The sequence below is a fragment of the Exophiala aquamarina genome (genome assembly GCF_000709125.1).
Source record: "Exophiala aquamarina CBS 119918 chromosome Unknown aczIA-supercont1.11, whole genome shotgun sequence".
Classification (NCBI taxonomy): domain Eukaryota; kingdom Fungi; phylum Ascomycota; class Eurotiomycetes; order Chaetothyriales; family Herpotrichiellaceae; genus Exophiala; species Exophiala aquamarina.
Window position 1 is genome coordinate 955,229 of NW_013550577.1, and position 13,676 is coordinate 968,904.

The window sequence follows — 13,676 nt, forward strand, 5'->3', positions numbered from 1 at the left end:
TTGCCCTTGGCCTCGCCCTTGCCCATCTGCACCTGCACCTGCACTGTGGGTGACTGGCAATTGCACTGGCACCCGCACCCGCACCCGCACCTGCCCTAGTCTCTCTGCTCTGTGCTCCTGCTCTCTGACGCTCTTTCCCTCGCGCCAAGGCCAAGGTCATCCCCTTTCAAAATTTCTACTGCTTGCAACCTCTCCCCCAACTGCGCTTTTCTCTCTCGCATCAATAACATCTCATCACATCCTCATTGCGCCTCTTCTTCGCGTAAAGAGGTTCTTGTGGTACTGTCAACCTTCACAGTTGTCGTACCTTGATTCCCTCATTCACTAGGGTTTCTTCTTAATTCTCTCGCCGCAACCGCTGCCCATTCCACCTCAACGGGGTCGGAATCTCGCGTTGCCTTGCGAATCTCCTCTCAACCTTCCACCTGGAAAAGTCTTCTTTTTCATCCCGATTTCTGTCTCCACCAGCTCAAGAGCGGCTTCCGTTCACTCGAGACAGTCGCCGCTTCGTGGTCACGCTCCAAAAAAAGTCAACTTTCATCCATTCCACTCCCTGCGGGTCCGGGTGACTTTTTTCCATTCACTGCCTGCCTTTGTCATCCGCGGCGTTTCAGCCTCCCAATCAACCTCGCAGTCTGAGCCATCCGCCCTGACTCGCATCCATCGATTCTGATGACATCCACTCCCCACCGATCTTCTTCTGGTCGAACGAACAAGTCTCAACCTCCTTCTGCGACCGGATCGAATTTGGCTAATCAAAGCCGAACCTCGTTTCCAACCGCCTCCAAGCCTTCTCTCTCGACACCAAATGCATCCGAGCCCAACAACATGTCTGCAGCAGTTGGAGGTGCTCCCCCAGCCCATGGTCATAGCGACTCCGTAAATGGAAGACCCCCCACCATTCCTGCAATTCCCTCGGTCAATGGCGCCGTCGCAGTGCCTGACCATCTAAGAAAACCCTCTAACGCCGCACCGTCTGGAGGTGCAGCTGGCTACACCCCCAACGGTGGCGCTCAACCTGGTGCACAAACAAAGATTCAGTTCGGCTCCCTCCCTACCGGCAATAACAATGCTTCTCCAGCCGTTGGTACCCCTCATCAAAACAATGCCAATCTCAGTGTGAATCAGCTGAATCCTCGAGTGCCCTCGCCCTCAAATTCTCCCTCGCCCATCCCTCAGCCTGCCTCGGTCAGTGGTGGCCGTCCTCCCTCCACATTCCAAGGCCAAGGCAATGGCTATCAATTTGGACAGATGCCTGGTGACCCCAGTGACCCCAGTGTAAGCTCAACCCCTTCCCTGTGCTTCTTCATTGCAATCAAATTCAAATCTGACATGGATCAGGGTCTTGCTCGTGGTGTCGCTTCCCTGCAGTTTGGTCCCCCCCAAGAGCATATGAGACGCGGTTCCGCCCAGTCTATTCATAGCGATGTAGGCAATCCGGGCTTACCGACCGGTCCTGGCCGTGGCGGCTTTGGTGGACCTCAAGGTCGTGGACGAGGCTACAATCCTGCCTACAACCAGCAGATGCCATACTCTCCTAACCACACTTTCCGTCCCCAAAATAATGGACGCAACATGCAACCCGGCTACCAGGGTCGTGGCCAGCAACTTTCCTACTCCGGGTCTCCCGCAATGGGCACCCGCAGCCCAGCTCTCGTACACGCTCAGCCCGGAACCCCCAACATGGGCCCAGTACACATGATGCAGCAGGTGCCCGGACAGAATGGTGGATATTATCAAGGAGGACCCCAACATGTAAACAACCACCACCCATCGTCTTTTTCTTCTTCTCGCGAGCCCGCAAAGGAAAGAGGTAAACCTACTAGAGGTCGTGGTCGTGTCAATCGTGGCAATGGCCGTGGCAAAGCCTCGAGTAGAGGTGGACATGAAGAAGGACCCTTTTACAGCAAAGATCCAGCTTCAGACCACTACCGCCCTGACCTTGCGGCTCTCCACATTGCCCCAGCTCCCCCTTTTCTTCCTGATCTTTCACCCGAGAGTGGCAATTTTGAACATTTTCTAACACAACGACAGGGCTTCGGGTTTCCCACTCAAGCTGACCCTAGTATCCAAATGTTGTACAATCAACAATACTACGGCCCTGGTGCAATGCAGGGTCAATATCCTCCTCAGTATGCAATGGGCCCCCAACAGTCTCCACGACCGCCTTACCAGCAGAATGTCTATGCCCCAAACATGCAGCCTGGCTACAGCAACCAGGGTGCTGCCCCTCCCTCCATGTCTCGTCAATCTTCTCAGATGTCTGGTCCTGATCGCCCAGGCTCGAGCATTGGGCAACAACCTCATACGCCAGCTCCCTCGGGCCCAACACATCCCACAGCTCGCACTCCCAGTGTTTCTGCTCCGAAGCCGAGCTATACCATTCCTCCCAAGAAGAGTGCTGCCATCACCATCAAGAACACTGCTGGTGAAGTGGTGTCCTTTGGCAAACCTCCACCATCGCCCGCTGCCTCCACTCCTTCTCTTCCTCCTCCGTCTGCTCCAACTCCTCCAAGCCGAACGGCAAGTGCCGCTGACAATGCTCATGCTCGTGGTGAGAGCATCAGTGCCAACAAAAGTGCCGACGAGGCCAAGAAATTGATGCAGGAGGCTATTGCGAAGAAGATTGCTGAGGACGAGGCCAGAGAGAAGCAGCAGAAAGAAGCCGCCGAGAAGGCCGAGCTAGACAAGGAGGCCGCTGCGGCCGCTGCTCGCAAGGCAGAGGAGGAGAAGGCAGAGGCGGAAGAATTGGAACGAGAAGCGAAAGAAGCAAAGGCTCGCGAGGAGGCTGCAGCTGTCGAGAAGGCAGAAGAAGACAACAAGAAGGCCGAGGAAGACAAGGCCAAAGCTGCTGCTGCACCATCGAAGCCAGATGACGACGACGAAATCGACTACGACGCGATCGAACGTGAAATTGCTGAGCAAGAGGCCGAGGAAGCAAGAAGAGCCGAAGAGTACAACCGTAAGAAGGCGGCCGATCTAGAAGCCAAACGCAAGAAGGAACAAGATGATGCTGCAGCTTACGAAGCCAACATGAAGGAAATGGAGCGCAAGGCCGAGGAAGCAGAACTTGCTCGAGAAAAGGAGAAGGCGGAAGTTGGGTCTGGAGACGAAGCCAGCAAGAAGATGTTTGCTGAGCTGAAAGCCAATCCCTTTGGAACTCCGGCATCGGTTGAAAGCCCTGCTGCCCATACACCCGTCGAAAGCGGTAGTGCAACACCGGTGTCCGATGTCTCTATGCCAGCTCCAATCCGAGCTCCGGGCAAACGTGGCAAAGCTGCTGAACTCACGCTCGACACCAAGAAGCCTATCGAGCCACCGGAGCCCAGTGCTACATTGAAGGCTCTACAGGCCTCCAAGAAGCTGGTGGACTTGTCTAAGGTCGTCTACCCAGCTGATGTCGCTTCTCCCAACCCAGCGCTAAATGCAAATGCACCAGCTGATCGGAAGTTCAAATATGACAAGGAGTTTTTGCTTCAATTCCAGAGTGTCTTCAAAGAAAAGCCATCACTCGATTGGGATTCCCGCATCCGGGATGTCATGGGCGAAGGTGACTCTGCTCGACCTGCTGGCTCTGCCAGAACCCCCTCAGGAATGGGCAACCGCAGCGCTTCTTCTCGTGGTGCTCCTCAGATGGGTAGCTTCGGCCCCATGGGTAGCTTCGGCGGTCCTCGTCCAAGTCTCCCGGCTGGTACGACTTCTGAACAGCGATTTGCGGCTTCAAACGCAGCTCTGAGAACCGGTGCTATGGCTGCGAATCCGTTCGCTCAATTTGGCCGTCCAGGCCAGATGGCTCCACCGATGGGACGTACCCCATCGAACAATCCTCTCGGCCCTATTCCAGGCTCGCCACGAGTTGGAAGCACCCGTGGAGGGTCTCGTGCTGAAAGCAAACGCGGTAACAAGCACGGCAAACAAGGTTTTGAGGAAAACAAGTCTATGCCTCTCACGGCCGGTATGAACATCGGCTCACTGGAGACCTCCTCTACAGGCTGGAAGGCCCGAAGTCTTGGTCAACCCGCCGTTGCTGGTCCTGCCCTTGGTGGGGACGGTTTGATGGAGCCAGACGTTGTCCAACGCAAAGTCAAGGCTGCTCTCAACAAAATGACACCCGAAAAGTTTGACAAGATTGCCGACCAGATTCTGGAGATCGCTGCTCAATCGAAGCATGAGAGTGACGGCCGGACTCTTCGTCAAGTCATTCAGCTGACGTTCGAGAAGGCAACAGATGAAGCCCACTGGGCACCCATGTATGCCGCGTTTGCAAGACGCATGCTGGAAAGCATGAGCCCCGATATCAAAGACGAGAACATCAAAGACAAGAACGGCAGTGTTGTCACTGGCGGGAACTTGTTCCGAAAATACCTTCTTAATCGATGCCAGGAAGAATTCGAACGTGGTTGGAAGATCAATCTACCTGGTCGCAAAGAGGGCGAGACTGAAGAAGCAGCCTTGTTGTCTGACGAGTATTACGTCGCAGCTGCTGCCAAACGGAGAGGTCTCGGTCTGGTGAAATTTATCGGTGAATTGTTCAAGCTTTCTATGCTGACCGAGCGAATCATGCACGAGTGTGTCAAGAAACTAGTCGACTACGAGGGAACTCCTGACGAAGCAGAAGTCGAAAGTTTGACAAGTTTATTGCGGACCATCGGCCGACAACTCGACAGTTCTGAGAGCAAAGCACAAGGCCGGATGGATCTGTACTTTGAACGAATCAACCAAATCATCGCCATTCCTGACCTACCCAGCCGTCTCAGGTTTATGCTTATGGATATCGTTGATCTCCGATCCAAGGGCTGGGTGTCGAAGGAAGACGACAAGGGCCCAAAGACCATCCAGGCAATTCACGAGGAAGCTGAACGACGCGCACGTGAAGACGAACTCAAGAGACTCGCTTCACAAGGTAACCGCGGTGGTGGTGGTAGAATGCCTATGGGCCGTGGCGACGCTCGCAGTTTCAGCCAGTATGGTCAAGTACCACCTCCGGACAATTCCAATCGCGTTGGTACCGACGACTTGAGGAGACTGGGCAACCGTAACGCTCGGAACCCAAGCAGCACTGGTCCTGGTTCATTAGGACCCTCAAGCTTATTGGGTGGACGCACAAACAGTGGACGCCGTGGTCTTGGACCCGGAGGCCTTCTCAACCGAGGAGATGATAGCAATAGCAGTAGCCGTACCGGCACACCTCCTGCGGGCAAGGACAAGGAGAAGAAGGACGATTCGAGCACAAATGCATTCAGGTAAGAATCCAACCTTCGTCGCTTCCAAGGATTTCAAGCTAACTCCTCACAGTGCTCTCGCTGCCCTTGAAAATGACGCACCTGGATCGCCCCCATCCAATCCGGCATCACCACCCACACAAAAATCACAGCCAGCCATCGAACGAGAACGATCGAGATCACCAGAAAAGACCACAGGGTGAAGGTGAAATTAATAACCTAACATCTGTACAACATAATGTGATTCGACCACCTAATATTTGACTGACGGCCGCTTGTGGGGAGGTTGAGAAGTGTGCATTGATACCCGGCGTGAGCCACATGTTTAGCATTTAAAGCACAGCGGACCATTTTCTTTTCTCGAAATCTTGGGTCTTGTGAAGCCCTTCTTGAGACAAGATATCAACCTTTCTTCCAGCTTTCTTCGAAATCAATAGAGAATGTGTTTTTATCCGGCATACACCAATTCGAGTGCTTCGACTTGCGTCTTCATCTACTGGACGGGCGGAGCACCTATTTTCGGCGTTGTGTTTCTAACCAAACCAAAAGTGTTGTATGGGAAAGTACGGGAAGGGTTGGGAGGGAACATGCGATGGTTGTTCGCCATTCAACATCCCATGCTGCGAAAGGAAACATAGGGTCCCCACCAGATCCTGGAATCGATTGCGATCTGTTCTTTCCTGTTTCGGCCCACACTGACCATGCCCATTTAATCGTCATCTTGGGAGTGCGGAGCAGGCTAGATTGAGAAGCAAACGGAGATCTCGAGAGACCAAGGCGGGCCATGATAACCGAAACAAGCTCGCAACCGAGCATGGTGTGCGAATAATTTAGAGGGGGGGGCCGGGTCGAGCTGAAGTAGAGGCATGGCTCGGTGGGCGTGGTCAGCTTAGTTTCGTAGCGAGAGATGTTGAAGAGTGACACTTATGTACTGTACATTGATTCAAGAATTCAGATTTTCATATTCATCAGTTACGTTTTTAAGTCTGTCGCTCTCATTATTCAAACGATAGTGATGTATTTGTGACCTTCTACTGCCGGTGTGTAGCATGTTGTATTTCCCCCTTCGAGAATGCTGGCTGATTTAACAAATCCAACAGCTCTAAATTTTCAGTGGTAGAGACTACAGTTGCGTCTATGTTTTCAATGAAGCATGTTAGGTATGGAAGAGAGCCTCGTTATGGTTTGAAAAGAAAGCGAAAAGACTTGGCTACATAGCGTGTATCAATAGATGTGCATCGATCAGGTCCATCGATCAGGAATTCCGCTTCTCCTCCAGCTCCTTCTTCACCCTTGGATCTTCCCTGACAATCAAGAGTTCACCCCTTCCGATCTTCCAGAGCGTGAAAGCAGCATTGACGAAGAAGACGATGACGAGGAAAAGCGTCATCATGGCCGTGACAACGCGGAAGAAGGACGAGTCCATCAGCTCTCCAAAGAGCAGCGTCGACGTCACCAGCGTGCCGGTGGGGAAGATAATCGCGTTCCACGCCGGCGTCCACTTGAGCTCGCGATGCCACGCACGATCTATCATCGCGCAGAACGCCAGGATCAGCCAGATGGCGCCCAGCCCCGTCATCAGCAGCGCCAGCAGCTGGCACGCGACGTCCATCGGCGCCGCCGCTTCCGCTGTCAGGAACGTGCCCCGGTTGTACTCAGGGAAGTGGGTTTTGGATGCGGAGCCGAGCAGGATCAGCGCCGCGGCCGTCTGGCCCATGGGCCCGACGAGGATAAAGATCGTGGGCGTCTGCGCCGCCGCGGGCCAGCCGTAGGCGAGGAGCTGGTGAAACAGGTACGTGTATAGGATCAGACCGAGGATCAGACCGACGCCCGCGGCGCAGAACGACGTGATGATGATGGGCACGGCCAGTCCGGCGGAGATGCTGTGCGAGAAGTTCGTCACGACGGCGCCCACGATGGCGAGCGTCGCGACGCCCACCGCGGGAATGATGATCAATGTTGGGAGCTGGCGGTCGAGCAGGGAATGCTCGCGCACGAGCGTCACGAAGCAGAAGAACAGCATCCCGAACATCCATATCGTTGCAATCCACCACATCGCCACGGCGAGGTATGTCCAGCCCGGGTGGGGACGCGCCCACGATGCATTGGTGACGGTCAGGGACACGAAGGACGTCAGTGTCATGAACGCGATCGCCCAAGTCGGCGCCAGGCAGAGTTCGGCCACGTTGCTTGTCAGCTCGGCCAGGGCGCGCCGGCGGTAGAGCGCGAAGTGAAGGATGAAGATCCCCGAGAAGACGATGTACAGTGTGAGGTCGACCATGAAGCCGATCGTGGCCAGGACCTGGATTCCACGGAATTGGTACGGGAATTGGTGGAGGAGCGTTGAGATGACGCCCGAGTTCATGCATCTGTGTTTTGCACGGGAGACAGTTAGCCCTGGTCATTCGACGTGGTTCTGTATACACATGTGCATCATAACTTCTTTCATACATACACTCAAACATGCATGTTAGAATCTTGATTCGAAGGAAAGCCTGTTTGTTTGCTCGTGCACATGGACGGACTGGACGGATACCTAAAACGATATAGATCGACTTACATAGTGAACCAGATAGGACCAAAGTCCTGCACCAGTGCGCGGAAGGCACTCCTTCGCAAGGGGCTCTTGCAAGGACTATTGGTCGACGAGTTTCTTTCAAAGTCTCGATCTTGGGTGTGGGTGTTGGTGTGGGTGTTGATTTCGCCATCCTGGTACATTTCTCGCAGCTCGGTTGCTGGATTGAGGTCGTCGTTGGCTACGACCACCATGATGGACCGAGTTATGTCTTGTTTGCAAAATACTGGAGCGCTCAAGTTTGTTATATATGTAAAGAATCTTGGGCCCACTGAGTTTGATCGATTTATTGTTGTGGTATCGAAAGGTCGGACTGTAGATGCGCCATCGTCAAGCTCTCCGTGGACAGACTCGTCTTGGAGTTATATCAAGACGCAAAGAGAGAGTATTGAGAGACAACCTCAAGCCCTCAAGCTACGATGATATGGTATGGTATGCTGTCTGGAGAAGTTTCTGCCCTTTCTCCATGCGAGAAGAAGGATTCATCCAGCCACAAGGACAGGGCGTGCTCGGTGCTTTTGCAACGCGCATGTAACGGTGCTTCACCTCGTGCCACGCCCCGGACACAAGGCCGAGACTGGAGCAAGAAGGGGTAATGACGAAGGGATGTATGTACTCGTCCACGCTTGGAAATTGATTAGGTAGCCAAAAACAACTTTGGTGCCAACAGCCCGCTCATTTTCCGGGGTGGGCTTGAGTCATACGAGCAGAGCGAATCGCCGCTTGAGTGGATGGTGCGTAATCATCGTCATTTACATTAAGACTTCGAGGGACGCTACGGAGCACCGGGTACGGGGAGCGGATGAAGAGACCAATCCTCACAGATATAGAAGGGTACGGCGACGGCCAGGTATAGGCGAGTGAATTATGGGCATCCTGGGCCCCCGTCCCCGTTCCAAGGGTTCATTCGGCTATGGTTCGGTGCTTGCCTCTCCCCAGGGTTGGACTGTTCCTCTCAAACGTTGCTGACTGATGTTTTGTGGCGTCCCGGGCCCAAGAGGTTCATTATTATCGGTGCTTTTTTGAGGGTTACTCAGGGAGCCCAGTTGCCGACCGAGCCGAAGTCCACGCTTGTAAGTATGTGAAGTACGAAGTACGGATACGTTATTAAATGCAAATGCTCTGCTTGCTGACTCGCCCTCTGGTACCTCGCTGTATTCCTCCGCGCAATGGACTTCGTAGTAAGTCCGATTTGGGCAAGGCTGCCTGAGGCACAAGGGGATTTCGTGGAATACAGGCGAGGCAGAGCTGCCTCACGCATACATAATTGTGTAGACATATAGACGCCTCTACCGTTGCTTAGATAGCTGCTATCTGCGGGACCAGAACGACCTCACAGCATACACCCATTGGAGGCGCTTAACAAGCAGAAAGACGGACAGCCAGGGACAGTCTTGTTTCCAATACCAGGCCAGATTGGCCCGCTTGACCTGTCCAAATGCATTCCTCGTTGTCTAATTAGAGTCCTGGGTATCGTATTTTCCTAGTAGTAGACAGTAGTAAAAGGGGGTCTCTCCCCAAAATGAAATCAGTTCAGCAGCGAAGGGTTAGGGGTTGAGAGTCATAAGTCTTCCATTTCCTCATCTCCGTCCTTGTCACCTTTGCCATCATCAGGTCCAAAGACATCTTCAATATTGCCCATGCCCTCTTCATCACCGTCACCTCCTCCGCCATCTTCCATCATGAGGTCTTCGGGTTCGGGTCGGTCTTCGGGCTGTTCTTCATCGTCATCGGGACTTTCCTCGCCTTCACTGTCCCATTCGTCCTTCAGACCCCATCCCACGCCAGACAGGCAGTATTTCTCATGGGGAAGCTTGAGCCCGCCCACCATCGGGCCGCCTTTATCTCCGTCCTTCGCCTGCGAAGTGAGTGATATTCGATTCCGTTCATCGGCCAGGGTTTTGAGGAACTCCTTGGGGAGGCTGCCTTGAAATTGATGGCCGACTTTCGAGCCAATGGCCATGCGTAGGGCGGCTATGCTAATGTCTCCCTCTTCCAACTGCTTTTGGTTTTGCTTTGCGCCTCGGCCTTTTGTTTGGGTGCCGCCGTCCGCTTGGTCATATGCCTCCGACTGAATGTAGAGTGCATCCGTGAGAACGGTGCTGGTATATCGATACGCGAAGTCCATAAGTTGTAAGGGCACCCGTTGTTGATATGCGACTATGCCGTGGGACACCAGTAGCAGATGGATTAGACGATGGTCTCGTGGTCTTCGAGAGCTACCATTGTCGGAGAGGGAGGTGAGGGGTTGTGATAGCAATGCTTCTACTTGTGGCTGCGCAGTGGTTTGAGAAGGCAGTGTGCTTTGAGTTTGTTGTTGTGTCGAAGGTTCTGCTGGAGGTGTGAGAGGTCCGGGAGGGTTGGCCGGCGAGCTCATGATGATGCGCTGGATTGAAAGGCGTCTGGGGGAGGGAGAGAAGAGGGTCAGGAAGAGGAGAGTTTGGCTTGAATAGGACAAGAATGTTCAGGGGGACATGATTTTCATCTAGTGACTGATGTACTACCCCGTAGACTTGTGCTGGCAATCACTGGAAGCAGGAGAATTGATGGAAATCTGATCCACTGGCACTTGAATACTGACTGTACTCGTACATTCCTACGCAGGTCGCGATTTAAGGGTTGCGAAGGCAGAAAATCCGGGGAAATTCATTAGACCGCTTTAGCGAATCTACCCCGATATAGATTAGCCTGTTACTAAGGGAATGTTAGGCACATGCAACGTCAGCTAGCTTCCCAAAGTCACGGGGTCACAGGTCACGGGCTACGAGTCCACCCCCAATGCCCTTCGGTGGCATGCTCATCCTTTTCCCTCATCCCCATCCTTTCGTCTCGCGTCCCATCGGATTCCCGTTTCCAGCCCCGTGCACGTCAGATTGATCATTTCTGTCCTTTCTTTTCTTTTCCCCCAGATTGAACTCGTCCTTCTATCATTGCCCGGCGTGTATAACACTCATTTCCTGTCCTCATTGTATGCCACATGTTTTAATACTAGGATCATCTCGCTTCGGCCTTCGAGCCTCGGTATCACATTTGTCTGTCACTGCTCGAGTGTCGTCATCAGGCTCCCAAATAATGCTCAGGCCATAACTTCAGCTCTCGAATCCAACCACGATTTCTGCTCCTCTCAGCCAGGGAAGGTTTCATCCCTCTTTCCTTACCATGCAGTACGTTCGAAGCTTAGGGAGCGGTGTCTCCAAAACCTGGAACTCCATCAATCCGGCCACACTGTCCGGGGCCATTGATGTTGTTGTGGTCGAACAGCAAGATGGTTCTTTGGCCTGCTCTCCTTTTCATGTCAGATTCGGAAAATTCTCCCTGTTACGCCCATCTGAAAAGAAGGTCGAGTTCAAAGTCAATGGCGTTAAGCAGAATTACGCCATGAAACTCGGAGACGGAGGTGAAGCATTTTTCGTCTTCGAAACCTCAAATGATATTCCCGAGGCTTTGCAGACTTCTCCCCTGGTTTCTCCCGCCAACAGTCCACCTATAGCTGCTTCCGATAGGCCACCTTCGCCGAGTCTCCTTGAACCATCTTTCTTAGATATATCTGAGGCCGAGAAGGCCCGCAACCCACTGGACCTAAACTCGTCTCGACCCGCAGTCCCAATGATCAGACGAGAGGGCACTAGTCTAAGTGACTTAACCTCGTATGGATCATCTCTATCGTCCTCTTCATTGCCAGAAGGAACGCAAGCCCCTCCAACGCTTGACCGTTCTGCTTCTGAAGAGGTTCTCCCCGTGTCGACCCGAGAACATCTAGACCTTGTCAGTGGAGCATTTCAGTACAATGGCATTCCTGTTTCACCCCAACGCAATCCTGATGGAACCTTTACAGCCAAGGCTGCCGCAAGCCCTCCAGCATTGAAGCCAAAAGAAGCTTATGATAGAGCAATCACTCTATCGAAGAAACTATCTTCGTCCAACATCCGTTCCCAGGTGACCGAATCAGGTGATCTGATGCTGGATATGAAAGGCTATAAAACAAGCGAAGACGAAGCCCTTCGAGCTGAAGCTGTGGCAAGGAAACTTCTCTCAGAGGAATTGGAAGGGAATTACGACATTGGTTCTTTGATTGGTACAGATGATGAAGGTAATTTGTGGATTTACAGCAGTGAGGAAGCTAGGGATGCCGCGAATCGGAAAGCCAGCAATCAAACTCTGGACGCCACAAATGTGTTATCAACCACCGATACGGCTTCTGATCCTGGCTACCATAGCGACAGTGATCGCAGTCCATCTCCAGTACTTAGTGCTAAGTCACATCCGCACGGTCATCAACGTGCTCAATCCGAGGAATATCAGCCTCCTCCTCGGATGTCGGGCGAGCAAGGCCGGAACTTTGCAAAAACACTGCGCTTGACGAGCGACCAATTAAAGTCACTAGATCTAAGATCTGGCGAAAACACGATGTCATTCACTGTGAATCGAGCCACATGTACAGCATACATGTATTACTGGAAATGGGATGTTCCCATTGTGATATCTGATATTGATGGGACTATCACGAAATCCGACGCACTTGGACATATCCTAAACATGGTCGGACGTGACTGGACCCATGCAGGGGTGGCAAAGTTATATTCGGATATTGTTGCCAATGGATTCAATATTTTCTATCTCACAAGTCGCGCCGTTGGCCAAGCGGACACTACCAGAGCCTACCTTAATGGGGTAGTCCAAGAAGGTTGGAAACTACCTCGTGGACCAGTTATCATGAGCCCAGATCGTACGATTGCAGCCTTGCGTCGCGAGATCTACCTTCGCAAACCTGAAGTGTTCAAGATGGCATGCTTACGGGATATTCTTGGACTGTTTCCCGGAAAGACCAATCCATTCTATGCTGGCTTTGGAAACCGCTTCACTGATGCACTCAGCTATCGCAGCGTCAATATTCCATCGACTCGAATATTCACCATCAACTCCAATGCTGAGGTGTCGCTCGATTTATTGACGTTGAACAAATACCGGAGCAGTTATGTCACAATGCGTGAGCTTGTTGACCACTTCTTCCCACCAATTTCCACGCTGGTCAAAGAAGGCGGTGAAGATTATACCGACTTTACGTATTGGCGTGAGAATCCTGCCAACTTGGATAACTTCGTACCAACAGACTCGGAAGGGGAAGATGACTTTGATGATGATGACGATGAATCCGAGGATGAAGATGAGGCGGAAGTTGCATCTGACAATGAGATGGGCGATAGTTATATTTCGCGAGCTAGCTTGGAGGAGTCAGGATTGGGAGATTCCATCCGTGAATCCATCGAGGTAGAAGACGCCGCAAAAAGCCTCGAGAACTCCAACTATCTCGATGTGGAGGAGGACGACGACGACGAAGACAAGGAAGATTCAACATTAGAAGGGGATTTTACCGACGATTATCTTGGAGATGGTTCAAGGCGATCAAGGACGAAGTCACCACCTCAGACGCCAGTACCCTCTGCGAAAGTCTCGTAAGTCCGAGCCAACGGCTCAAGGCGATAGTCGCCCATTACCGCGACTGGGACGTTCGTACGCAAGACAGATCTTGAGACATGGGAACATGGCGTTTGCCAATGAATTTTACATGGATTGGAGGTACGCATGGCATAGCAGGGTTCTACAAAGACAATTGTAAGGGAGAAGCAAACCTATGTCAAGGGAATGGATTCGGCAAATTTCCGAATGCCCTCGAAGCATTGGGGATTGGAAGAAGCGATGTGTGCAACATTTGGGTTCGTTCTGGTACGGCGTTTTCGAATGCGTTTCATTGTAAATATATTCCAACTGATCTCAATGCATTATCATTCCCTCTACTTCACACATGGACCGCATATACTCATCTGTTCTTGTCAGTGGTAAACAAAGGACAAGCCTGTGTGCGGGCTGTACATGCTTTC

General features: G+C 52.5%; 4 protein-coding genes across 4 annotated transcripts; 2 read left to right on the plus strand and 2 right to left on the minus strand.

The window, feature by feature from the left end:
* Positions 1–828: 828 nt before the first annotated feature.
* Positions 829–5,247, plus strand: A1O9_09971 (translation initiation factor 4G; the record flags this gene model as incomplete). The annotated part of the gene is made up of 1 exon (XM_013401312.1): positions 829–5,247. The coding sequence occupies one exon, from the start codon at positions 829–831 to the stop codon at positions 5,245–5,247; it is 4,419 nt and encodes a 1,472-aa protein (XP_013256766.1).
* A 1,230-nt stretch (positions 5,248–6,477) lies between these two features.
* A1O9_09972 (uncharacterized protein) lies at positions 6,478–7,587 on the minus strand (the record flags this gene model as incomplete). The annotated part of the gene is made up of 1 exon (XM_013401313.1): positions 6,478–7,587. One exon carries the CDS (start codon positions 7,585–7,587, stop codon positions 6,478–6,480), a length of 1,110 nt encoding a protein of 369 aa, XP_013256767.1.
* Positions 7,588–9,358: 1,771 nt separating this feature from the next.
* A1O9_09973 (uncharacterized protein) lies at positions 9,359–10,174 on the minus strand (the record flags this gene model as incomplete). Its single annotated transcript, XM_013401314.1, has 1 exon — positions 9,359–10,174. One exon carries the CDS (start codon positions 10,172–10,174, stop codon positions 9,359–9,361), a length of 816 nt encoding a protein of 271 aa, XP_013256768.1.
* Positions 10,175–10,956: 782 nt separating this feature from the next.
* Positions 10,957–13,254, plus strand: A1O9_09974 (uncharacterized protein; the record flags this gene model as incomplete). The annotated part of the gene is made up of 1 exon (XM_013401315.1): positions 10,957–13,254. The coding sequence occupies one exon, from the start codon at positions 10,957–10,959 to the stop codon at positions 13,252–13,254; it is 2,298 nt and encodes a 765-aa protein (XP_013256769.1).
* Between the last annotated feature and the right edge of the window lie 422 nt (positions 13,255–13,676).